We start from the raw sequence: 26,835 nt of genomic DNA on the forward strand, positions 1-26,835 counted from the left end.
TGAAGGAGGAGCTTTATGCAGAAGGTGTGCTATGGGGCCCAGTATCATAAACTCCCCTGGTCACCTGCCAGGTGCCGCAGGGGTGTCTTCTGTGTGGGCCAGATGCACCCTCCTGTTATGGCTGGAGGTGGTTGTTATTGGGTTTTTTCATGCACAACTGCTTGTGTGGGGGGCTGTCCCTTGGCACAGCTGTCTGCTAGGCCCTGCTACAACTGCTATGGGCATTCTGGTGAATGGGGCTTGACCCTGACCTGCGTGGCTGCGGGACCAGGCTGTGACTGCTTCAGGGGTGCTAGTTCACAGTGTTGGCTCTGGCCTGACTAGTTGCAAGGCCCAAGGTGGGCCAGGCTTTTGGTGTGGCCGACTGTGACTGAGAGTGGAGTTTCCATTTCTGCTGCTCTCTGGCTCTCCTGGATATGGGTGCTCATCTTCCTGGTGCAGGTTCTCTGGGCTTCGGAGCCCAGTGTGGGTCTCAGACCCCTTATTCTTCAGGGAAGGCTTCTACACCTGTGGGTCGCATTGGGGTATTGGTCCTGACCAGACCACCTCTCTACCTGTCTGAACTGTTTCCATGTGACTTTTTATTTATATCTTTAGTTGTGTAAGATCTCTTCTATTAATCTTCACTTCATTGTCTGAGATAGTTCTATATGTAATTGTAGATTTTGGTGTGTCGGTGGGAGAACAGAAGCTCAAGATCTTCCTACTCTGCCGTCTTGATCCCCTCTCTAAACATTATGCTTATGGATAAAAATTTGAAAGCTTCCCCCTGGAATCACCTTTATTTAACATTTTACTAAAAGTCCTATGCAATGCAATAAGATAAGAAAGGGATAGAAAAGTATAATGATTATAAAAGCATATGTTGATGCTGTCAATATTTGTCTATGATATGATAGTACATCTAGAAAATCCAAAAAAACCCACAAAACTATAGGATAACTAATAGAATTTAAAAAGCAGCTCCTGGGTGGCTCAGTAGGTTAAATGTCTGACTCTTGATTTTGGCTCAGGTCATGATCTCAGTCAGGGTCATGAGATGGAGCCCTGGGTAGGGCTCCACGCTGAGCTTCCCCTCCCCTCATGCTGGCACACACACACTCTCTCTTTCTCTCTCTCTCTCAAAAAAAGTGACTATAATAAGTCTATATAAAAGTTAATTAAATTTCTATATAGTAGCCACAATCAATTAGAAAATTACATATAAACCTTACCCACTTAAATAGCATTAAAACCATGAGAAACAAATAGTGATGAAAGATGTGCAAGCCCTCTACTCAGACAACTATAAAATGTTACTAATAGAAATTTAAGATGAACTAAAATAAAGTAGTCAGTGTTCCTAAAAAGATGCATTATTGTAAAGATAGTAATTCTCCCCCCATTGACTTAGAGATTTAATGCAATCCCATAAAAATTCCAGCAGGTATTTTTGTGCAAATTGGCATTCACTCAAAAAATGTAATATAGGGGGCGCCTGGGTGGCTCAGTTGGTTAAGTGACTGCCTCAGTTGGTTAAGTCATGATCCTGGAGTCCCAGGATCGAGTCCCACATCGGGCTCCCTGCTCAGCAGGGAGTCTGCTTCTCCCTCTGACCCTCCCCCCTCTCATGTGCTCTCTCTCTCTCAAATAAATAAATAAAATCTTTAAAAAAAATGTAATATACAAATGCAAAGGGCTAAGAATAGCCAAGGCAGTCTTGAAGAGGAAGAAAAAAACCCTAGAGAGCTGCATTATCAGTTCTCAAGACTAATTAAAAGAGTGTGGTGTTAATACATGACAGAGAGACCGGTAGGACAAACTGGTCTGGAGACAAACCCATATATGCCATTGCCTGATTTATACCAAAGATGGCAATTCAAGGCAGTGGGGAAAGGATGATCTTCTAACGAAAGCATGCTATACAATTGTACCATCACATGGGAAAAAGGACTTTGTAACTTAGAACATTCACAAAACACAACTGCAGGTGGATTGTAAATCATAACAAGCCAGAGGTGAGCACTCAGGATCAGTTACAGGAGACGAGTAGGTATGGATGAAAGGAAGCCCATCGGTAAAGTACTAAAAAGTGAAAGAATGGCATGATAGAGGACAGCACATAAGATCTACATTTTACAGGATTTTGAATTGTGAAGGAAATTGTAGTGCAGGAATTGGGAACTAAGCATATTTAAAGTAGCATGGGAGGAGCCAAGAAAGAGATAGACGTTGAAATTAAATAAACAGGGATGTGTTTGATGAAGTAAAGCTAAAGGTCTCTGAGGAAACAGAACTGCAAAAAGGGGAATGAAAAGAAATTTTTGGTCCTGAATTAGTCTCATATAAGAAAAGAGCAGCATTCACTATTAATTATGTGTAAATGATATCTTTTATAGTATGTAACATTATTAATTTTTTTAGGTGGTTTGAGCCTTTTGTCATGCAGTGGCTGGATGAAAATGAAGATGTATCAATGGAGTTCCTTCATGGAGCACTAGGAAGAGACAAAAAAGATGGAGTGAGTTTAAATTACTTTAAGACTGCTTATTGGCAAGATTCATTCACACTACTCACTTTTAAGATAATGGGAATAGTTAGGCTCATTGTTATTAATTAAGGTTTATTTTAATCCTCTAATGACCAAAATAAATGTAAAACACAACTTTGAAGGAGTGATAGGAACCTTAGGGAATTGTTTAAATTAAAAAAAAAAAAAAAAGTCACCCTTTTGCTCCAAGATTCCTTTACCTCTTGAACTGGTCAGAGTCTACAAGTTCAGTAGGGTTATACAAAACTTCCTTGTCCTGTAACCTTCCCAGGATTTCAAGATTGGGAGCAGACACCCTCAAGATCTCTCTGGAACAACTTAAAAGTGTTGAGCTACAATATCTTTCTAAACCATCCTCATATCTATGGGGAATGAGAAATAAAAAGAACCAGTCCATCAATGTAGCAATGGAAATACCAATTTATAGCAGCCTGCCCGCCTGATATGAGTTCTAATACATTTTCCAGAAAAGGACATGAATGATTTTGAAATGGGTAAACATTTTATTAAATGGGAAAAGAAGGCATGTGAAATGAAGGTACATGATATAGGAGATCAAGTTATTTATGTGGAATGACTCCTCTCTCCACACTCCCTCTAATGTGCTTATTGGGTTGGTTTCGCCTTCTCTTCCTTCAGTTCCAGCAGACATCTGATCATGCCCTCTTCTCTTGTTCCGTGGTTGATGTCTTCGCTCAGCTTAATCAGAGCTTTGAGATTATTAAGAAACTGGAATGCCCTAATCCTGAAGCATTATCTCACTTAATGAGAAGATTTGCGAAGGTAGGTTAGAAGGAATGAGTGCTTTCTTTTCTGGGATTGTGGCATGTTATTATTTTCTTGCACAGAACCTGACGGATGTTGCTGTTTGTCTTCTCTGACACCAGTACCCCAATTTCATTTCTGATTCTAGTACCAATAGATCTGGTTTCCAGGTTTGTCATCTGACTTTCTTTCTGCCCTTCTTGTTTCTTAAAATGGATTTATCATTCTTTACAAATCTATTTGTCATCCACATTAGTGACTCAGTCATTGGTAGCTGAAGAGACTTGCTAAGAGTGGCAAAATTATTTATTTCATATATTGTGCTTTTTAGCTGAAAGTAAGCCTTGGCAATTCATATTTAAATTGTGAGTATTCTTAACACACAGTGTACTACAACGAAAGTATATTAGACTTGGAGTCATGAAAACAGAGTTCTGATTTCAAATCAGCCAATAACTACAGTATGAGTCTGAACAGTTCATTTTTTTTTTTTAAAGATTTTATTTGTTATTTATTTGTCAGAGAGAGAGAGCACACAAGCACAAGCAGGGGGAGTGGCAGGCAGAGGGAGAAGCAGGCTTCCCACTGAGCAGGGAGCCAATGTGGGACTCGGACCATGACCTGAGCCAAAGGCAGATGTCCACCCAACTGAGCCACCCAGGCATCCCCAGTTCATTTTGTTTTTATAAAATGTAGTTTAGTTGACAGACTGTGATTAACTGGATTACATAAGATTAGGATCTCTTCCTCCTCTAAGAGTTTAAGAAGGCTTGCAAAGTACTTACTAGTTTACCAAAAGTTTCAAGGGAAATAGAAGAAATAAAAGATGTAGCCCCTGCCCTCCAGATCTTAAAAAAAGTTCCCCATAATAATCAAGGCCATGTGACATGAACTAGTGTATTAATTTTCTAGGGCTGCCATGGTTAAATATCACAGGATGGTGGCTTAAAAAGTAGAAAAATATTTTTTTGCAGTTCTGGAGGCTAGAGGTCTGAGATCCAGGTATCAGCAGATTTGGTTTCTCCTCAGGCTTCTCTCCTTGGCTTAGGGATAGCAGCCTTATTACTGGATTTTCACATAGTTCTTCCTCTGTACATGTACATGTTCCCTTGGTGTTGCTCTGCATGCCCAAATTGGCTTTTCTTATAAAGACAGTAGTTAGTTTCCTCAGGTAGGCACTTCAAGGGGATCTGAGATCATTCCAGGGAGGAAGCCCTGAACTGTTAGAAGCTGTTACTGTTTTGCTCAAGTCTTTTTAATTTTTTCTAAAGATTTATTTATTTATTAGAGAGAGAGAACACAAGCAGGGGAGAGGGAGAGAGAGAAGCAGACCCCTTGCTGAGCAGGGAGCCTGATGTGGGGTTCAGTCCCAGGACCCTGGGATCATGACCTGAGCCAAAGGCAGAGGCTTAACCAACTGAGCCACCCCAGTTTTGTTCAAGTCTTGATAGGTCAAGGTTGAGGCCTGGTTGAGAAGAGGCCTGGGAGTAGCCTGGCCAGAGTTTGGTCAAGGAGAGAGTCTTTGTCACCTTCCACCTTTCTGTGACTCGGATTCTCTCCTGAGAGATTCCAAAGAAGAGAGAGCATAGGATTAGTAGAGAGCTGATGGAATTATAGTTGGACAGTTAGGTCCTCCTTGTAAGGAGTCTTGAAGAACAGGCAAAGTGGCCAAATATCTTTAGTAGAAAATGAGGAGCCATAATTTAAAAAAATCAAAAGGCTGAAAAAGAAAATGAGGAGCCAATGAAGGCTTTTAGGTACATAAACCATCAGCCTAAACCGTATTATGTTATTTGTTTACCATCAAGTAACCATCAAGTACTGTTAACCTTTGAACTCTAGTCTTTATATGTTAATTAGGAAGATAAAAGTAACCTCCCACTTTTAAAGATAATAGCTAAAATCATTTATTTTGATCATCTCCAGAGGGGACTTTCTTGGTAGCATCTGATTTCAACTTCCCCAGTGTGGTGAAACCTGCAAGTAAGCTCTGCAGGAGGAGAATTCTAAAAAAAAATCTGAAAGTTAAGTCTTTTCTTGACAAGCAGCTGCATTTTGGGTGACTGCCAAGAGAAGAATGAAATGGGATCATTAGGGATACTGTTGAAAAAAGTGTGTCACATGCTATTCTTGGAACTCTGTGGGACTAGTGGAAGCGGGGTCCTATGGAGAATTTAATAATCTCAGAGTTAATATATTTAGTAACATACTATTATAATGGTGCACGATATTAGAAAGGTAACTAGAATTCACCCTCAGAGTAGTCAGGGAGCAGGTTATGTAAGGTGGAGGCATGGAAGCACAGAGAGAGCAGGAGGAAAGGGGCACCCAGGGCTCAAGACAAAGCTGGGCTCCAGACCACCCTCCCCTCCTTGGTACTTTTGACCTTTCTGCATCTGTGAAGCTGCACCCAGCCACGTTCAGACTGCAAGTGAGCTGGAGAAAAGTGTAATATGTTAGAATCTGCACAGGAAAATGCATTCTTTGAAGCGAGGAGAGAAGAATTAGGTTCCATGTGCCACTGAGGAAATGTGAGCTTTTATTGGCACAATATAATTTTTTTTAAATACAAAAAATATTCTTAATCCATGTAAATTCAAAACTACCCAATTATTATTGCAAGGAAATAATGTAAGAAAAAAAGCTCATTTTCTGGGAAAGCAGAAATTGGTAATTTTCATTGAAAGATAATTCTATTTTGTTGGAATGATTTTAAGAAATCAAATAGGACTTTGTGGTTGATATAATTAGCTATTTCACAGTAACGTCAGACTGTTAGAATTTGTTTTGTTTCATCAGATGGGACTATTGGTCTTGAAAACTGTATCCTTCTTGGAATAGGGATCCTTGTATCAGAATATTGAAATCATATTCTCTTCCTGGGACTTATATTGATTTAAACCATCTCTCAGAGAAAAGACATAATTAATGATATCTGAAAACATTTGGGAAGATTTGGCATTGTAAAGTGGGACTTGATAGGATGATTTGTTCTTACTAAGGTATATATAAGACTCAGTATACTAAACAAATGTTTCACATTTCATAGCTGTGATGAGAGGTGAAGTATCACATAGGTTGTGGATAGTTCTATGGCTTTACTGCTGCTCTTGACAAGAATGGGTAGTTTAATGAAAGAAGAGCAATATGAAGTAACGGTATCTTCATTATTAAAAACAAACCAACAAGTATTGAGTCCTGGCCACAAATCTGGCTGTTTTTTTAATTGAGTGTCCAGGGACTGGAGATACAATGGTGAATGAGACACTCGTATTTCTTGTTCTTTGGGAACATAATCCTAATTTTCAAAAGTACTGACGATAATTATTTGAACATTGCTATGTGCTAATCACTTCACATATACTGTCTCACTTATTCTTCGCTATAACCCCATGACATAGGTGCTGTGATTTCTCCTAATTATTCAAATGATGAAACAAGCTTAGAAAGTTTAGATAACTCAAACAAGGCACCCAACTAGAAATGGCATGGGTGAAATGCTTTTAAGCCATACTACCTTCACAGTCTGGTGTCATCACAAACCAATTGGTAAGTCAGAGAGCAGAACCTCAACATTTATTTTTACCCTCTGGGCCAAACGTAGGCAGCTCGGGGGGATTCTTTCTTATGCTGCATGTGTTAAAATGCAGTGCTAGAAAGCACTGAAGTGACTTTCTAATGTCACTTAACAGATACTACTCTTCTTGTCTTCCATGCATTGCTCTAATACTAAATGTCCCATGAATACAGTGGGGCTAAAAAGATGGATTTTGAACCAGGGTTCTTATCTTACTGATTGCAAGAGTCATATCCTAGACGGACCTACTGGTGGTGTTGACAAGATTCCAATTCTAATAGCACAGCATTAGCTCAGGAGATCATACTGAGTAACTGATAGCTGTCCCACTCAGTAACACTAGTAGCCACAGTCTAATGAGAGCAGATTGAGGATGGGAGATATTTTTGTCATCCTGCTTGATCTTTTAAATGCAGAGAATCTCTGGCTTCACCACCATAATCCTATTTGAATTTCATTGTAATTTAATCTGGAGCTCTTTGAATGGCAATTTCTTTGCTGCATCCATAAAAGAATCATCTATACTTCATGACTCTCTCTTCATATAAACTATACTTTATTATAGAACATGATGCAAACAGCTTCTGTTACGCTCTTGCCTCTCTCTCTATGCTGTCCCCATTTCTGAAGCCCAAGAGTCCCACAGAGAGAAATCATTAGCTAAATCCACACACTCAGAAGTTCTGTCTTCCAGGCTTTGCTAGGTACCCCTTCCATCAACAGATTCTCTCTGAAGAGTTAACCTCCACCCTGCTATGCATTCATTAGGGCTGTGGTTTTCAAACTTTAACTTGCATCAGATTTACTTTGGAGGCTTCTTAACACACACCAGAGTTGCTGACTCAGTAGACCCATGTAGGACCAGAGAACTTGAACTTCCACAAGTTCCTAGGTGATGCTTATGAGGCAGCAGGAGATGTGTCTTAGGTCGGTATGTCTCAAGTAACTGTTTATTGGTATTAAAGAAATACTGTCTGATATGGTTTTACTTTGTTGAATAAATCAGAGTGAAATTGAAGTTGCCCCTAAAATGTACATGAGCATTGTCATTCAAGCATACTTTGTACATTAGTAAAGAAATGGATGTTCTCATAGCCAGTGTGTCCACAACTCTTATGGGCACAAGGCCTTAAACCAGATCCTACATGGCTGAGCTCTTGGCCTTACCCACAGCTCATCCCGACTTCCTAACCATCGGCATTTGTAGGTTAGTGGTTGTGAGATGCTAGTATCAGTTAGTTGTCCCCAAGCGGGAATTCAGCAGACTAGGGTTTTCTTGTAGAGTCAAGTGTTGGTCTGTGGGGGGGATACCTTGAGAATAATCAGAAATGAATGTCTGGATTCTCCTCTCGAAACTTTCTCTGGAGCAAGTTAGAATCTCTGAGTGACAACAGGCTCCTCAAGTCAGACTTCTCTTTGTTTTTGTTTTTACCACATAGTGAAAGGATTCTTAAGAGTTTACACTGTCATTAGAACCTGTAAGTTGAAAGCCGTGCTCATATGTACAAGTGAATTAGTACTTTTCAGGTAAGTCCCACAGTAATTTTCAGCATTATATCTGAAGCCAAATTTGAACAGCTGCATTTGGACGATACTTCAGTCTGATCAGCCATCTGTTTTCCTAGATTTATTGGTCTTCTGCTTGATAAGATTTTATATTTTCCAAGGCCAACTTTCTATCTAAACTGATGCATATTACCACGATACTTTGCACTTCCACAAAATACCAATTTTCTTTCTGCATTTTATCCCTACTTCTAGGTTTTCACTGTGATCTTAAATGGCTATAAAACAAGTTCATAGTTACATTTGGTGAATTCAGGTTTGTCGATTAAGAGGTTAAGCTAAAGGAGAGATGTTTAGAATGTCTCCTGAATTGATTTGAGACACAAAGAAAATTCAGATGAATATGTTATACAAAAAAGGAAATAGAAGGTTTTTTGTCTTTGCTTTTCTGTGAAAAAGAGATAATCTTTACCTACAATTATTGTTACTTTCTCTCTTCTAAGAAAATCATGTTCACATTTGGCTTGTGATAATTCAAGCTATGTAAGTAAAACTAGTAGGATACAAATACATCAATATATTTTTAAGTAATTGAAATAAAATTTAACTAACAAATGTGTTTGTATTTCCTTATTTTGCATAATTAGTGGAACAGAGGGCATCCTTCAGGTCAGAAATAGTTATTAAATGGAGAAGGAAAATGTGGAATTAGGATGAAGCGGACAGAACAAAGGCAAAAATTAGACAGTGTTTTTAGAAAATAATGCACCAATAACTAATTTAGTAAATTAAAGGTAAATGTATTAGTGCAATACAACAAAAGTCTTCAGAGGTGGTCTTTGATATTAGTAAGGCTCCTTATCATAGAAAATTACTGAAAATATTCATTACTAAGGGACATGTACAGGAATGCTCTGACACCACTTATAATTGTATAAGGTATTTAGGAACATTGTAGAAGGTTGAGAAAATGACCACCACAGAGAATTTGGGCATGGTATATGTATGTGTGGTAAGGATGAGAGGGGTGTAGGAACTGGAAACCAAGAGGAAGGAGTCAAAGAAAAATTTGATTGTTCAGGGAGGCGGTGGGCGGCGGGGAGAGCATTAGGGTCATTAGGTAGTTAAGTATCCAAGCATAGAGGAGGTTGCTACAAAATCATGTATCTTCTGAGTATTTAGTAAAGTTAGAAATAAAGAATTTTATGATGGAGCAGATTATGTTAAAATGGAATGAATTAATGAATTCATGTGGAATATCTTTCACATGTACTCAGAAATATTACAAATTGTCATCTAAGCAGAATAGTTTGAGATCCTTCTTTTGGCAAGGGTATAGATTTAATCACGGCATCTGGCTCTCTCTTAGCTGAAAAAGACATGAAAAGTTTGCCTGATGAGCATTAAGCTGGCTAATATGTGTATAACTGGATACATTTAACTGGATACATTTCGTGCTTTTCCCCTAGACTATCAATAAAGTACTGCTTCAGTATGCTGCAATTGTATCAAGTGACTTCAGTTCATATTGCGATAAGGAAAATGTGGTAAGTAAAACTGTTATTGCTTTCAAGTATTCCTCAATTGAGATCCATTTTTTTTTTTTAAACGAATGAGAAAGCAAGAGAATTTTTTTTTCTTTCTGTTTTCAAGGGTAATAGGGAATAGGGATCTCAAGAAATTGTTTGCATACTTCTCTAGGAATCCTGATCTGGCTACAGCACAGAAGTCAGAGGAAGGTTGAGAGCATCTCAGTGCCAGCCAACTTGTGGTTTTCCGTGACGATAAGGAACAAGACTCACATAAACAATTAAAAACCCACATAATCATAAAACATTGAAGCTGAGAACTAGGAATTAAAAACTTGTTTATGTTGATACCTATAGCATAGTTTGGACACCAGTAGCAAAGTGAGTACAATTTATCTTTCAGTTTTCAAATTGAGAAAGATACTGTAAGAAATGATGCTGGTTTCTACTCTAAATCATTAACTTAGCCTTTTATTTTTTGGATAATTAAGAAAATCTTTATAAAATTCAAACCAGCATTGCAACTTAATAAGAGGCACAAAGAGAAGCAAGATAAACTAAAGTGATTTGGAGTATAATTAGTCGTAGTCTATGGTGGAAGGTGAAATCTTTCCTATTCGCCAAATGTCATTTTAGGAGAAATACGTTGGGAATTTTTTTTAAACACTGAAAAAATATATTACAAAAGTTAGTACTAGATTTTTAAAGAGGAAAATCAGTTTTTTCCTTCTCAACAAATTAGTTCCCACTATCAGGCAAAAGAGAATTCTCGCTGAAACCTCATTGACCTCTTGCTGACAACTCATTAATATAAGTCAGTCTTAATGGTTCTTGAGGGTCGCAGAAGATACTTCTTTCCCTTAAATTAATATGCTGCCCAGAAATTTTATTAAAATTCCCAGATATCTCAGCAGTGATTTCTAATTGCCATTGATTATACTCTAACAGGCAAGATAGAATATTTATTTACTCAAAGCATATATTTACAATTAAATTTACAATACATGTGAAAAGTAATATGTTGAAAATCAAAACAGTGACAGATAATTTCAGGAAAAATTCTGATATATCAGGATAGCCAACTTGAAAATTTTAAAAAGGTAGCTATGAATTACCAGGGATAGTTCTTGTCATTGAGAAAAGAAAATCAACCTTAAAGACCCCCGCAGACTTTCTGCTATATTATGAGTTAACATTCTATAGTTTATTTTTTAAAACATTGGAGAAACAAATCATAAATCAATGTTTATTATATTATTATTTGTATTTTTCCATATATTTTATACTTTTAAAATCAAGTATTTATAAAGAAAGAAAACACCTTTGCAAGTATTACAGCACAGGAACTTTTCCTCAATGCTTTTCTTTCCTAGTTCCTGATATCTTAATGATATCATTCAAATGCCAAGCCTCATTTCAGCTTTTCCACGAAAGAATAATAATTAACTGCTTAGGTTTATGCTTTCAGCTGAGATAAATTGAAGAAATTCTTTTGTACATTCGCGTGTGTACATATAACTATTTCTCTCAGTATCAAGAATATTAAGTTTGTTTTTCTCAGCATATTTATGGCCATATACCTATTATATCTGCAGATTGATCTATAAACTTTTAAAGAGAGAGATATCCTTTAAGAGATGAGCATAACATTTGCTTTCCCACAGGTCAGAATTAAAGATGACAGTTAAAATGTCTGTGACAGAATAATTTTTTTTCTAGCTGTGATGTTTTACATTGAAAATGGATCACAAGTTTTTTAATCCATTTTCTCATACTCCAAAATATAGCAATGAAACACAAATAAATCAGAATTACCCAATTTTGAATATTTTAAAAAATCTTTTTCAACTCAGAAACACACTTTGGTCATATAGAAATGGCCCTAGTCCCAACAGAACTTTCATATTCATTGTAGTTTAGGTTCCTAACTTTGTTCCAGATTTAGATCGGATGAAATGCATTATATTTTTAGGGGAAAAGCCAAATTACATATAAATAAAAAGATGATAACTTCAACATAGATTATTTTATCTAAACTCATCAACAAATGATACTTCTGAATTAGGTTAATGTTCTCTTTACTGTGTGTGTTTTCTGTTTTGTTTTCAGTAACAACAACAAAAAAAAGCTGTTTTCAGATTAGTTTTGGTTGATTTGTGTAATTCAGTCCTCAGTAATGATTTGATAAATTCATTCAATAAAATTGATATTTCAACATTTCAAAGTCAGAGAAAGCTTAATGAAAGAGAAGAGTCTCATATTTTATTTTTCTCTCTCTCTGGATAACTGCATCTTTTTTTTTTTTTATATATGTAGCCTTACCTGGGGTCAATAGCAATCCATGCCAAGTGAGCCTATAGTTCATTTTGTTTCTTGGTGGTTCTTTTCCATTGGAAATGGTCATATAAAAAATGCTTGGAGGTTGGTTTTTGTTTATACAGCTGGTACTAAAGTACTGTTATATGTGCCAAAAAAGATAAGCTTAATATCTAATAATCATAGAAGAGTCTACCTAGCTAACTTAGACCCTTGGGGAGCAGAGTGATACAACCTTTTACCCATGTATTCTTCCTGCTTCTCATTAAGAGTCATGGTTGGTCTTTGACCTTCATTTTCTCCCTGGTAAGATTGTCAAATTCAAGCCAAATCTTTCCCCTCTGCAATGAAAAAAGAAAGAAAGAGATAAAGAGAAAGAAAAAAGAAAATCCCAATGACCCTACCCCCTAGTGAGGGTTCACTTTGCCTTTGGGTCAAGATGCTGAATCCCTGAAAGTTTTGACCACACATACTGTGGAAAGGATAAGTCCAGATCAAGTGGCTCTCAGTCACAGCTGGGGATCAGAATCATTGGTGGAATATTGTGGTTCAGCTTGCTGAACAAAATCTATGGCATATAAATCTCAGATATCAGTGTTAAGAGAAATAAAATATTTATGTGACCGGAATCAAAGGAAGGGAATCAAAGTTTAAAATTGTTTTCATAAATCGAAGTTAGGATGTGGTCACTTTAAGAATCAAGTAGAAAGTTTTTCAAAGGTCAGTAATGTGGTTGAAACAATAATAAAATCTTTCCACTGATGAGTGCTAACACCCTCTCTGATGTCCTGTAAGTCCTTTCTATGCCTAATTCATTATTGGCTCATTTCCCAGAAACTTGGAAGATATATCCATTTTCTTTTCTTTCACTGTTTTCCTCCCCCAAATCAACTGGCTTTTTGGATCAGAATGCAAGAAATATTAAATTATTCTATAACTATTCTCAATTCTATTTTCCAGTTATAAACTAATTCCTATTATTCTAAGTCCACATGTAGTCCTGTCACAAGGCTTTCCATCTTTGTGTTATTCTATTTCTGCCTCCTTGGAAACACTGAGTCAAAAAACATTTTTAAGCATGTATTCTATGGAAGGCTCTGTGCAGGACTCCAGGAGTAAGAAAAAGCAGAAGACATAGCAGCATGTACGGTGTATTTAAGGTCAGTGGGTGAGACAGTGAATAGCAACATAAATGTAAAGTTAAATAAAACAAATGTCAAGTGAGTGACAAGGATATAGTCTGGGAAAGAGAAAGCTCAAACCTGGAATGATGGTTATGATTCAAATAGGCAACGCGGTTCACGTGACAAGGTCACATGCCAAGCCAAGTCAGAGTTTAGAAAGCACAGGTGTTTTGGGAGGAATAAGCTGAGGGGGGAAGTTACTCATAGTGCAGTAGACAGAGATGGGAAGGAAAAACTAGTTTGGAGCCAGATAACTAAGGGCCTTGAATACCAATGTGCGGACTTTATCTATAGCCAAAGAGAATCTATTAAAGGTGTCCTTTTTTTTTTTTTCTTTTTTCCCCCTTGGATTTTTAAAATTCAGATGGTGTTTGGTTTTTTAAATGGTGGAATAATGGAAAAGTTAAACTGTTAACTTTTTCTTAAATTTTTAAAAACAGAATTTGGCTCAATGTTAATAATAAAAGAAATATTAGTAGTAAGTCCCCAGTGGTTTATTGTCTGGGTATGTTATTGAATTGCATTCTCCAAAGTGGTAATATTTCCTCCTTCCATTCTTAACTTTTAAAAAGTATAATGAAAATAGCAGAATTATTCTATCTGCCAAATATAATAGGACTTCAGTGATAGTTGTATACTTATCACATTTAAGGTTAAACTCATTCAATAATTTATCGTATGAAGGATTCTCACACCACCTTTTCTTTTTGTTTTTTGCTTTATTCGTAGCCCTGTATATTGATGAACAATATTCAGCAACTGCGGGTCCAGCTGGAAAAAATGTTTGAATCCATGGGAGGGAAAGAGGTGGGTATATTTTTATGCCTGCATTTGCCAAATATCTACTTAGAGATCATTAGCAGCATATCTCTTTGCTATGCAAAGTGTCAGTCAAGTTTTTTACATGGGTTAACTAAAGAACAGGAAATGATAATAATTTAAAATTCCATTAATAACTAAAGTGATCATTAACCACAACAGAAAAGTGAGAATGGGAGGAGGGAGGTGGTCAGTAGCCTTTTGTAGTGTGTATATAGAGATATAGTCATATATACACAAATATATACATATATGCTAATGATCTGTTAAGTTCTACAAACTCCAGATTTTTTTTTCCACCATATTGCGCAATGTCAACTTGATATCAAAGTTTTTGTTCTGAAATGTGCTTTGTGGTGCTAGCAATTTTTGGTGTATCGGTGGTTTATTGTTCACATCTAAAAATCTCTGTCACAATGTGTTGTGTGCTGTGTCTGTAATGTGTCGTGTCTTTGTCCAACATCTTTGACTTGCAATTCCCCGAGCAGAAGAAGGAAGGAGAAAGATTCTTTTATGAGGTTTGTGATAGTAAGCATCTTATCCTTTACCTGGCTGTTTCCCCCAAACCTGAAGACCACTGCACTTCTTACTTATTCTCATTTGCTTGTTTGGATCAGGCAGACAGCGAAATATTAGCTGTGCGCATGCCTCCTGCTATTGCCAAAGTCTTTCACGAACCACCAAGAGCGTCCAGGGGCTTGGGGACTGGAGTTGGTGCCGAGAGGGAAAGTCACGGGGCTGGCATTCTCCCAGCCCCACCCTTCCCTAAAACAACCCCAAGGGCAGCTAGAATGTAGAAATATTTCTGTTTAAGATTTCAGTTACAGTGTTCCTTATTGTGGTAAGTGTACGAGATGTACCTGAAGCGAGGTTGGATTTCAACGCAAAGATCCCTCTTATTTCTCAATGTACAAGGCTGAAAATGCTTCTTTTTTTTTTTTTTTAAAGATTTTATTTATTTGACAGAGAGAGAGGGAACACAAGCGGGGGGAGCGGGAGAGGGAGAAGCAGGCCTCCCACGGAGCAGGGAGCCCAATGCAGGGCTCGATCCCAGGACCCTGGGATCATGACCTGGGCCGAAGGCAGACGCTTAACGACTGAGCCACCCAGGCGCCCCTGAAAATGCTTCTTTTAAGACTGGGCTTCTTCACATGTGGTGTTGCTGTTAACCCCAAGGAGACATTTATACATTTCCCTCTCCTAAGAGAGCCTCAGTCCTTTGAAACTGAACTTGCTACTTAGTATCCTACAAACAAGAAGCACTAGGAGATGTGTGTGAAGGTACAAAACTTCAAAAATGAACTTTCATGAGCTCTGCTTCTGCTGCAGTATCTGTCTTTGTTGTATACAATAAGGCTGCATTCCCTATGGTGTGTTAGTGGTTTTTGCAATGTGAGGGCATGAGTCTCATTTTTGAATTTTTTGCTAAATTAGGTGAGCACAAACAATTGGGGATCATAGCTGGAGAGTCCCTTTTTAATTTTAGAGATGTTTCATATTCAGACTTTAAGTCCACTTACAGTTTGAAGAGCCGTGAAGAGATCACTGATTTCTTATGGGAAATTCTGTCTCCTTTTACTGAATTCTAAAGATTACAAATCATGGAAAGATAGAGTTATATTTAAAATGCCACATTTCCAGAAATTTCTCCTAATGCTACTTCTATTTCCTCACTATTCCATGGGTTGGACTCAAATGTGAGTAATATCCTGCTGAGCTGAATATTAACAAGACAAATCAGACCTGTCCTTAAAGGAAGGTATGTGGGCCAAGCCACTCACTAACCAAAAATGTTGTGGGGCAGCTTGTTCACCAAACAAGAATGGATTCTTTATCTCACATAAAATTGCTGGTTTGCAATGTGTGGGTTTCGCATTATAAATTTGGCTACAAATGTATAGCTAAATCATAGAACTCTTCTTACTGGAGAAAGTAATGAAGAAAGAAATACTGGTGTTGGTGCCTTCTACCCTCATGACTCTTGCAAGGTCAGTTGCTAAATTCCTCATACATAATTTAAAGGGAGAATGCAATTCAATGACTGAAATGAATGTCCAGTTTCTAACAGTGTAATTTGTTAGGGGGACAGCATGGACCCTAACTCCTTTCTTTTCCTGCATTTAAATCTGATACACCCCTTCCCTCCCTCTCTTGATCATCTTTTGATGTTCTGTCTCCTTTCTACGCAGTTTCTTTGATCTTATTACTTTCAACTTTCACCTCATCCTCTGTTACCAGAAAAAGCTTTCAGCAGGCCCAGTCAGGACTGGCATGGGGACCGATGAACTATCAGGAGAAAGCAAGCCCTAAACTCAAGTCTGGGTGTCACATTGAGCCTCCGAAGAGAAAGAACTGTGATTAACACAGACTTATGGTAGAGTTGCTAGTTGCTACCCTCGACCTCCTCTGGGCACCAGAATCTCAAAATAATAGGCTTAACTCCTTCCAGTCCAGTTACCTGTATATGGCAGTATCTACATGGGTTCCTTAATTGGGGCTTTTATAAAGACGGAAAAGGATTTTATTGAGAATGACAGAATTTACCCTTTGACATGAGAAGTTTATCCAGCACTTAACGCAGGCGTGCTCGGTGGCCTTGAGAGGGAACACAGTGTGTCCTGATGCCAGTTCTTCTCTCACTGTGCAACTCGTTATAAAACCTTGACTGGTATTGTTGCGGGAAGCTTCCCTGTCTAGTTCTTCTCCTTTAAGGAGTTTCTTAGACTTTGTCCCCATCACCTGTTCTAGGATGTGCACTTCTTGCTACAGAAATCTAATTAGCAAATGATTAATTGCTTGTGTACTTGCTCAAAATAGTTTTGGATGCCATGTGTTTATTAGTTGGCTCCTAACAGCAGCATGGCTTGCCTCTCCTACCGTCTGCCAAGTGGCTGACCACTCGCAGGCCCGGTTGCATGAAGCTGTAGCTCTCTGCCGCTTGAACCGACCGCTGTTGGGGCAGCTCTCCTCTCCTGATAGGATCAGCCTCTTTTCCTTCTGGAAACAGAAATAATGTTGAAAACCCTTTTTTTTTTTTTTTAGGTGGGGAAAAAAAAACCACACTCTTTCTGGAGTCCAAGTTGGCCTAACACTCTGATAGTCTAGGGCTGATGCTGTTTTTTGTCAGTGGCTCCATAAGCAGTCCTAACCAGACACTGTTACCACCTGCATGCACAATATACTGGAGACCATGTGGGCACATTTTTCTTTTTTTATCTAGTGCCCTATTTAGAAAGAAAAGAGAAAAGCAAACCACTAAATTTCTTCTCCTATATCGTGACTTTCCCACACGCTTCCTTGTGTAAAAATGAAGAGCATGTGTTTGGCGTAACAACTCTGATTACTGTGAAGAATGTAGAAAATATAATAACTCACATGAGCCAGGAAACAACATAACCTTCGAAATGAGGCCCAGAGTCTGTTTTTGTTTTTTTTAATATATATATAAAGCATCTCACATGATTTTTCACGTGCATATTGTTTTGGGACACACTACGCTAAACCAGATAAAGTAGCCAACCCACGGTATGGACTGACTTGTTCTAGAAGTTAAATTATGTGCCCCACAATCGCCCTACTACATTATCGGTCCCTTTATGACACAGTAATGGCAAAATGATTGTCAGGATGCCAGGTAATCATTTTCATTACTGGTGAATGATCATTTTATCATTCTCAGATAGCTCAAATACCTCAAAAGTAAGACCGATATACTTTGGTTTACATTATTTTAATAGCTTATTAAACTCAGTATAACTTAGTATAATTCAGTGCAGAGCAATTGCAAATAAATATACACCCTGTATTCATTTTTTCATAAAAATAAATTGCTACAGCCTATGAAAAGGACTCCATTGCATTTCCTTGATCTGCAATCTAATTTGTATAAGTACATGAAAAAGAAAATCAGATAATCCAAAATTTAATTTCATTTCAGGAAGTCATAAGATATTGGTTATGAAGCTCTGTAGAACTTGTAGTAATTGATTTAGAAGAATTATGACCATGCTGTGTAAGCAGAAGAGGCATTACTCCTTCACAACATTGCATTGGTACAATCGTCCTGAATGGTAGAATCCATAATTATCCATAACCCTGCTAACTTCCTGACAGTACTTCAAATGCTAGAAGTTAGCCATCATTAAGACATTTAGGGGAAATAGGGGCATCGTTTGCTTAGCTAAATTCTCTTATTCTGCTGGCCACAAAGCAAACACATTAGATACAGTGGTAATATTATTTTCATTGCTGTGTCTTAAAAATAATTGAATCTCTTGACACATTTCACTGTGGTAAACTTTCCTGAACAGGGCCATGGAATGTGGAGCATAACCCTACCTATCCTAAACACGTGTATATTTTCATGAGCAATTTATTCTTTTGTTTCAGAAAAGCATTGTCTATATCCTGTTTCATTTTTTTAATGTTGAATTCGAAAAGGTAGAAACTGCATCTGACCCAAAAGTATATGCATGTAGCTGATTGAAATTCATTGTAAAACCTATTACCTGTAAGGACTTAGTCTTCAGCTAAGCAAATCCCCACCGGAGAGGACAGAAATTAACCCCTATCATATTTTTCTTAGCATTATCCTTTTAACTTTATACTTGCTGGCAACAGGGGATTGAAGAGCACTGCTTTCAAGGAAATAATACTTTATGCTGGTGGTTCTTGAACTTCAGTATGCATCAGAACTGCCTGGGTAGCTAATTAAAACACACATTGCTGAATTCCATCCCTAGACTTTTTGATTCTGTAGGCTGGGTGGGGCCTGATGATTTGCATTACTAACAAATTCCCAGCTGATGTGATCTACTGCTCAGGGGACCACATTTTGAGAATTACCGTTCTTTGCTTTTAGAACAGCAACCAGGTAATTAGGAAATGGCTCCCAATGCCCCTTTGTCTTTATCTGTGCAACACATTTGACTGATGTACTTAATGTTTTGAATCTTGAGGACAGAAAGGATTCCATGTGTTTGAATGGACCTTGAGACAGCATGCAGTCCTGCAAGCAAATGTACTGGGTTTTTTAAAGATTTTATTTATTTATTTGACAGAGAGAGACACAGCGAGAGAGGGAACACAAGCAGGGGGAGTGGGAGAGGAGAAGCAGGCTTCCTGCCGAGCAGGGAGCCTGATGTGGGGCTCGATCCCAGGACCCTGGGATCATGACCTGAGCCGAAGGCAGACGCTTAACGACTGAGCCACCCAGCGCCCCAAGCAAATGTACTATTGTATTAAGGAATGCAGTAATCCATAAACGTAGGTGACCAATTTGTAGTGATAAACGAACACTCAGAATTTTCTTTAACATTTTAGACTTTATGCTTACATTTTATATATAATCTTATCAAAAGGTGGTGATGTTGTATGGAGGGTAAGCGTTATGTTCAAGTTTCTGATCTGTCTCACCTTTTCTCTTTAATGTAAATAGAGCTATAACTCACTAGTTAATACATTAGTGAGAATCAATCTACTGTTTTCATATCTTTCCCAACAATTACAAAGCAAATTATAAAGTATGTATCAAATGTCTTAGATAATAAAATAGACAATGTAAACTAGTCATAGCTTCCTTTTAGTTCTAAAATTGTTTCCTAAAGCAATTTGCAAAGTTTTTTTTTTTTTCTACTTAATAGAAGGATCTGTTGTTGCCAGTTATATTTACTGAATCTGTAGGGCAGCGGGAGTTGGGATAGGAAGTTTATTAATGGAGTCAGAACAATTAAAGTAATAAGGTTTGGGAGTGGAGCCCCCCCGCCCCCCACCAGCTCAGTACTTTCTAAATTTGAAAATATCTTTTAAATGAAAGTTGTAATTGTTATATCTCACCCTGCAACAATTTGAAAAATAAACTGAAACCTCTAGCCTCTTAATGTGTAAATAGAGCTCAAAGGTGGGATGTCCTCTGGCTGAATTCAGTAAAAGCAAGCAGCTATTTTTAGTTTTATGGCAGCAGGTAACAAGGAGAACTGTTTCAGGCAGTGGCCTTTCATTTTGGCAGCATGCGGCTCTTGCGGGGTTTCTTTCTCCTCAGAGCCGTCTCTACAATTAGAGTTAACAAATAGGACTTAATAGAAAATTAAAAGAATAATGAGAGCTAGAAGGGCAAATCGCATCAAGGTGACTTAATAGATATGATTAAGAATTTAGCGCCACTACCAAGGAAAGTTCAGCTAAGTGCTACGCTTTATGAAATTAAGGAAAGATGCTACCTAGGAGGTTGAGAAGTTTCTGGTGACCCAGGTCAGGATGAAATACAGACTGAAGCAGGTGCTGCTGGTCAACCTCATTCCCCAGAGCATTCCCGGGAGATCACAGGGTCACTCTTGTGCCATCAAGTCTCTTTTTAAACTCATCTGTCTCTGAACCTTAAGAAAACTTTCAAGAGAACGCAAGCTGTAGCCAGGAGGGAGGGAAAAAAAATAGAATGTCACTGACATTTTCTATAATAGACCAATTTTATTGTCTTGTGATCCTCTTCTATGGTGTATGGCTGCCTTCACAAACCATAAATCAATGCAGACGAAGCTAACTTACGTCTCTAACCCAGCCAGTCCCCATCTTCTCTTCTTGTACTTGATTGAGGGGGCCTCTGGCACCTCATGCAAATGGCTCCCTGAGGGAATTCTGTCCCCATTGATTAATGTTCAACAGGTACTCAGTCCCTCAGATTGAACAGACGATATTCACACCACCTAACAGTGGATGTGTTCAGTAATGGGAACAGCAGAATGGGGAAGAGAGAGTGAGACAGGGTATAAAGGCAGCTTTTACAGAATAAATCCTGAACATAAATTCTGTGTCTTGTTTCTTCTACCCCTGACTGAATCCTACTCTGTCCGGTTTCATGGTTAGTCAGCCAATAGATGGAGCTAATAAGCCCAAAGTTCCTTCTCAGTCAAGTTATTGTACTTGTTTGTTTCATTTTTTCACTGAGGCTTTTCAGAAGAGAATGTCTTTTAAAAAAATAGAGTTTCTTCAACTGCTGCTTCTCAATCCTCAAATATGTCCCCCAAATATGTCAGGGAGCATGGCACATTGTCTAGGCCTCAGTTTTCCCACTTGTAAAAAAGAGGGAGTGGTACTGTATGATTTCTGAAATTCATTCTAATTCTAAAATTCTGTGGTTATAAGGACAACAACCTTGTTAGCAATCCATAGAGTAGAGGTATAGTCTATGTGTTGTAGTTGGGAAAGAAAAAAAACGGTTTCAACTAAGAGAAAAGAATGTCATGTCACTCATAAGGTTTGAAGGTATCATTTTTTTCAAAGTACAGAGAAAAATGAAAGGCATTTTTCCTTTTCAGTTGTCTAAGCTGAAGAACCTAACGTACCGTATCTCAAAGGCATTTAGTTGATTTGAGGCACAATGACAGTTGGATTTTCTGCATACTCTCTTTAATTAGGATGAGAGACAGCTACTGGAGTTCAACTTTTGAAACCAGAAGTTAGAAGCATTAATTTATATAACTGATACTCCAACATAACAGTTCATGCAAACCTGATGGCATAAAGAAAATGTCATAGTCTGTCTCTTAAAATGGTCTTGTAAGTTCTTGGGGAGGGTCTCTCCTAAGAGGAATAAAAAAGGAAACAAAAGACAGGGTAGCATTGGTGGAGTGAGGACACTTTTTTTTTTTTTTTTAATTTTTTGTTTTTAAATTTCAGACAACATACTATAGTACCCATGCTGAATGCCATACCTCTGCAAGGTGATTTAGGGCATTTCAAGGAGAGCAATTTCCTGCTGGATTCACTAGGGAATGTTCAGTGATTTCTCAAATATATATTTTAAGTTGAGCTGGCCATTTTAGGTTGGATAAATTCTGGACAAATAGAAAGGCTGGAGAGAACTAATAATTAAAAAAAAAAAGCATAGCCCAGATAAGATTATAATAAATTGCTTGAAGCATGTCCCTTGTTGAAAACCAACTGGTGGGGTAGCAGGTTTAGCCTTGATTAAAACAACTCTAGGAATAGTTAGGAAGATGGAATAAAAAAGGAAACAGCACAACTTTGTGATGATTGCATTATAATCTAGATGAGAAAAATTCTGCATCAAAAGTTGAAGAGGATAGGACAGATGGAGAAAATATCTCAGAGATATTATTGTATTTGGTATCCAAGTGAATGTGGAAGGTAGAAGGCAAAGAGGAGTCAAAGATGATTTTCACATTTCTTCCTTAAACAACTGTATGCTATCAATCAAGTCAGAGACATAAGTTAAGGATGGGCAGGTAATAAGTTCACTTTTTGATATGTTGACATTTAGGTCATCCAAGTAGAAAAGGTCAATAGGCACGTGAGAATATAGACACGGTGCTCAGACATCCTGTTAAAGCTGTAGATATAGATTCAGGGGTTTGTTAGCATAGGGGTGGGAGTTAAAGACATAGGCATGGATGTGATTGCTCAAGAAGAGAGAATAGAGGGGCGCCTGGGTGGCTCAGTCGGTTAAGCGTCTGCCTTCGGCTCAGGTCATGATCCCAGGGTCCTGGGATCGAGTTCCACATCGGGCTCCCTGCTCTGCGGGGAGCCTGCTTCTCCTTCTCACACTCCCCCTGCTTGTGTTCCCTCTCTCGCTGTGTCTCTCTCTGTCAAATAAATAAATAAAATCTTAAAAAAAAAAAAAAAAAGAGAATAGAGTGAAAAAAAAAGTCGACGAGGAAGGGAAAAAAATATTGATGTCTCAGGATTATGTAGAGGAAGGGAAGTCAGAGATAGACAAATGATAGGCAGAAAAATAGGAGAGCCAGGAGAAGGTAGTTTCCAGAGAAGCAAGGAATAAAGAGCTTGAGAAACCAAAAGTGAACGCAGCATGAGTGGGTTAAATAAAAGTCACTGGAGATCACAATTAAGAGATCACTGGTGATCTATATGTGAACATTTCAGTGTTGTACCCAGAGCAGAAACTACACTAGTGTTGCTAAATATTTAAGAAATGAGATTGTGAACAGTTTGATGGTCAAGAGAAGAAAAAAAATTATTAGCAAGATGTCAAGAAGATAGTATAAAGTAAGTTAGGGCTTTATTCTTTAATTTGTTCTATTTTTTTTAACAAAATGTTTGAGCACATTTATAGGATGTGGTAATAAAGATAATGATGGAGGGTTGGAAGATAGAAAGGGATATTTGATGGAACAAAATCCAAAAGGAGGAACCAAGAGCTTAAGTTGAACAGTGCTTTTCTTGGAAATGAGACTTTCTTTTTCATAGAAAGAGTTATGGAATTTGCATTTATTGAAGGATTTTTCTGCAAAAATCTTTGGGGTGTGAAATCCATCAGTCTTAATCAAATTTTAGACCCTATGTAGATGAGGGTCAGGGAGTGATCATCTTCCCTGCTTTGTACTTCTTTTTTTTTTTTTTTTAGATTTTTAATTTATTTGAGAGGGAGAGAGAGAGCAGGAGGATGGGCGAAGGGAGAGGAAGAAGCAGACTCCCTGCTGTGTAGGGAGCCTGATGTGGGTCTCAATCCCAGGACCCTGAGATCATGACCTGAGCCAAAGGCAGTGGCGTAACGGACTGAGCCACCCAGGCACCCCTGCTCTGTACTTCTTTAACTAAGCAAATAATGAAACTCTAACACTGAGGAGCTGAACAGGAGGAAAAACAGTCTAGTAAACCATAAACAACCGAAAGGAAATGAGATAGTAATGAGCAATGGAGAAAAGGAATCAAATTCACACAAAATTTCTTCCTACAAAGCCTTTATTTTTCAAGAGTTTGTATTGAGCTGTTGAGTTTAAATGCCTCTCTCCAACTGACTAGTTATATCTCCAGCAAGAGCTTGATGGTTGGATTAATAATTGCTGTTTTAAGAGGGTGAAATAACATGTACTCCCTTCACATAGGGAAAGAATTCGTGCTGGTAGAAAATTAACAAACAAACGAAACATGCAGAGTGGGTATGGTAACCATATTTTTGAAACCAGATGAATATCAGGACATAATCTGACTAGGTCTGACAATGAGACAAAAATTTGAAATCAGGACTGAGTTTGTAACTCCGGAAAATATGGTTGCTAAGGAATGAAAGATTTCAAATGCAAAAGTATTCTATTAATAGTCAATGCAAATTATCACTCCAAGAAGGAGCGCTCTGGATATCAGGATTTCCTTTGAGGGAAAATTTTCATGCTTCTTTCTGCCCTCACCTCCTTCCTCAAATATTTGGTAAATGCCTAGGCATGTGGGGACAGACACCCAGGATGGACAGCTAAGGAAGATAGATTTCAGTGGAAGAGATAGATTAATAAGAGAACAATTAAAAGAGAGTTGTACAGATCATTGTAGTAAACAGCACGGTCAGTGGAGAAGTTAGAGCTCCTAACTGCGTGGGGCCAGAAACGTGGGGAGGGGGGAGAATTGAGGTGATAGGTAAATTGTCTTTTAAAGGAAAAAGAAAAGTAGGCCTTAAGGAAAAATAGCTTAAAAGATAACTTGCATACTAGCTATCTCTTCCAGACAACTCATTTATATTATCACAGCTCAGCGGTGTAAAATCTCTCAGTGGTGTAAAAACTAAAGATAGCACCTATGTATGACTATGGTTCATTCTGATCATTAGAACCACACTTTACCAGCCTTGATTTGGGAATTCTAAAACCCTTCATGGAGTGTGGATAAAGTCTGTTTTGAAAGCTTTCCTGTAAATTCAGCTTTGACTTTGTATTCTTAAATTTTCCTCTTTATGTGGAGCCATTTATTGTTTATTTTTTGCCAGCCAAGTTGTTTAGGTACACATGGTAATTCAGTTTCTAATTAGAATAAATTTATTAACTGTGACTTTTGAATGCTTGATTTGTTTCTTTTTCTTTTTCTTTTTTTTTTGCTTTTAATAACTAAATAACAATACAAAAATGCAAGTTAATTTTGATGTTTGATATCATATTACAGTTAGAACCAGGCTAAGTTTTAAATCTTGGAGGGAAAAATCAGGTAATCTTTTACCTTTTCAGAGTAGCCAGTAATTTGTAAAACGTGCTGTTGGTAATTTAGGCAATAAAGCCTGAAAGCCCAAGTTGTCATTCTTTACAAACTTTAGGAAGTTTGTAGTAGTAAGGAAAACGTCTTCAATATGGGCACTTATATAAAGAAATGCAGAACTTAAAAATTGGTTAATTTGCTGCCTAAAGAGATTGTTTTATAACTAGATGATTATAATATTTATGACAATTATTATTACAAAAGACCTGCAATTTAGCCTCATAATTACTGTTTCAGAGGTTTAATGGTATGATTTAGATCAGATAAACAGCAAGTACTTAACTGAAACTAAAATTTTCCTTTTTTTTTTTTTTTTTTTGGCCTGGTTACATGACCGAGGTGTTTGTCTACACCTACTTAGAAACTTAAGCTTCTATCAGGAAGTGAAAAACTGTCATCGAATATTTAAATTGCTATAGATTTGATAGTTTCAGATTTTCAAGCAACAGCAAATTATTTGATAAGAAATTTCTATTCACAAAATACCAAAGGTGGACTAAAATAATTTATGGGAAAATAGCATAATCTCATCCAACTGACCTATCTAACCATTGTATATGACTTTAAAGTCATTATCTTATAAGTAAAAAAAACATCAATATGTATATCAAACTAATATGAAAACAAAATGCACATTTTAAATAAAAAGCAACCCCATTTCCTGAAGAAAACTGTACACTCATAGCCATTTCCTTGGAGGTGGCAGGTGTGTGGGTGGGGAACTACCATCTGTCACCCCAAGTGGCTTACCAAAGAGTGGGGAGCCTGAAGAAAATGATGGAAGGGCTTCTCTCTCATTGCTATTCTCCAACAATTTTATCCAAATGAAATCAGGTTAAAATTGGTATTAGGTCAGTGGCAAGAAAATATGATAAAAAACATTCAGCCCGCAAGGTTCCCTAGGATTGGACAGGCAATCCACAAATGTTTTCTTGGTTGAAGTTTGAGGAGTTATGGTTTATTAGGCTATTTGTGTTTAAATGCCTGTAAGTGTCTTTTTAAAGTACATACTATCTAATTGTCTTTCTGAATCACTGCCTTACAACCAGTTATAGCTTAATGGGACTCTCAGAAAGTATGAGACTCAAGGATATTCCAATTTTCCAACTCCTAGAGGAATTTATATTTGTTACAGTGGCTTGTGTGTCTGTGGATAAGAGCTGTGAGCCTGTCTGTTGATAGGGACAGAAAAAAGATAAAGTCCAGAAGAATCACATTAGCTCTATAGAAGGGCAGCAGAAACTAACCAAGGCGGAAACCACGTGAATTTGAGTCTAAATTGACATAAAGGATTGGTCTGATATAATCAATAGTCAGATGCCAATGCAGTTTTTTATTTCCATTCAAGTGTTTTTAGTCCTGTTAAGACAAGCTAGAGCTATCCAGCTTGTTGAGATATATAAATAATACTTCTTCCTAAGAGTTTCTTAGTACTAGAAAACACTCTTGGAGGATTACAGTACTTAATGACCAGTGTATACTGTGACATTATTTGGTCCTGGGCTGGCTCTCAGGAGTTTAAATTGCTATTGGGTCCTGTATTTTTGGTGTCCTTCTTAGGTTCTCCTGTTTACACTAAGTCCTCCTTTAATTTGTTCTACTCCCAAAAGTTGG

General features: G+C 37.6%; 1 protein-coding gene across 2 annotated transcripts in view; it reads left to right on the plus strand.

The window, feature by feature from the left end:
* The window catches only part of UNC13C (unc-13 homolog C), a 565,259-nt gene that overhangs the window by 443,360 nt on the left and 95,064 nt on the right, over positions 1–26,835 (plus strand). For both annotated transcript variants that reach the window (XM_034993923.1, XM_034993924.1), the window contains 4 exons: positions 2,404–2,500; positions 3,170–3,313; positions 9,848–9,925; positions 14,137–14,214. In XM_034993923.1, the coding sequence (XP_034849814.1) occupies positions 2,404–2,500; positions 3,170–3,313; positions 9,848–9,925; positions 14,137–14,214 (397 nt within the window). The remainder of the gene's footprint in view (positions 1–2,403; positions 2,501–3,169; positions 3,314–9,847; positions 9,926–14,136; positions 14,215–26,835) is intronic.

Source organism: Mirounga leonina, unplaced genomic scaffold (genome assembly GCF_011800145.1).
Source record: "Mirounga leonina isolate KUSES-001 unplaced genomic scaffold, KU_Mleo_1.0 Mir_91, whole genome shotgun sequence".
Taxonomy (NCBI): Eukaryota; Metazoa; Chordata; class Mammalia; order Carnivora; family Phocidae; genus Mirounga; species Mirounga leonina.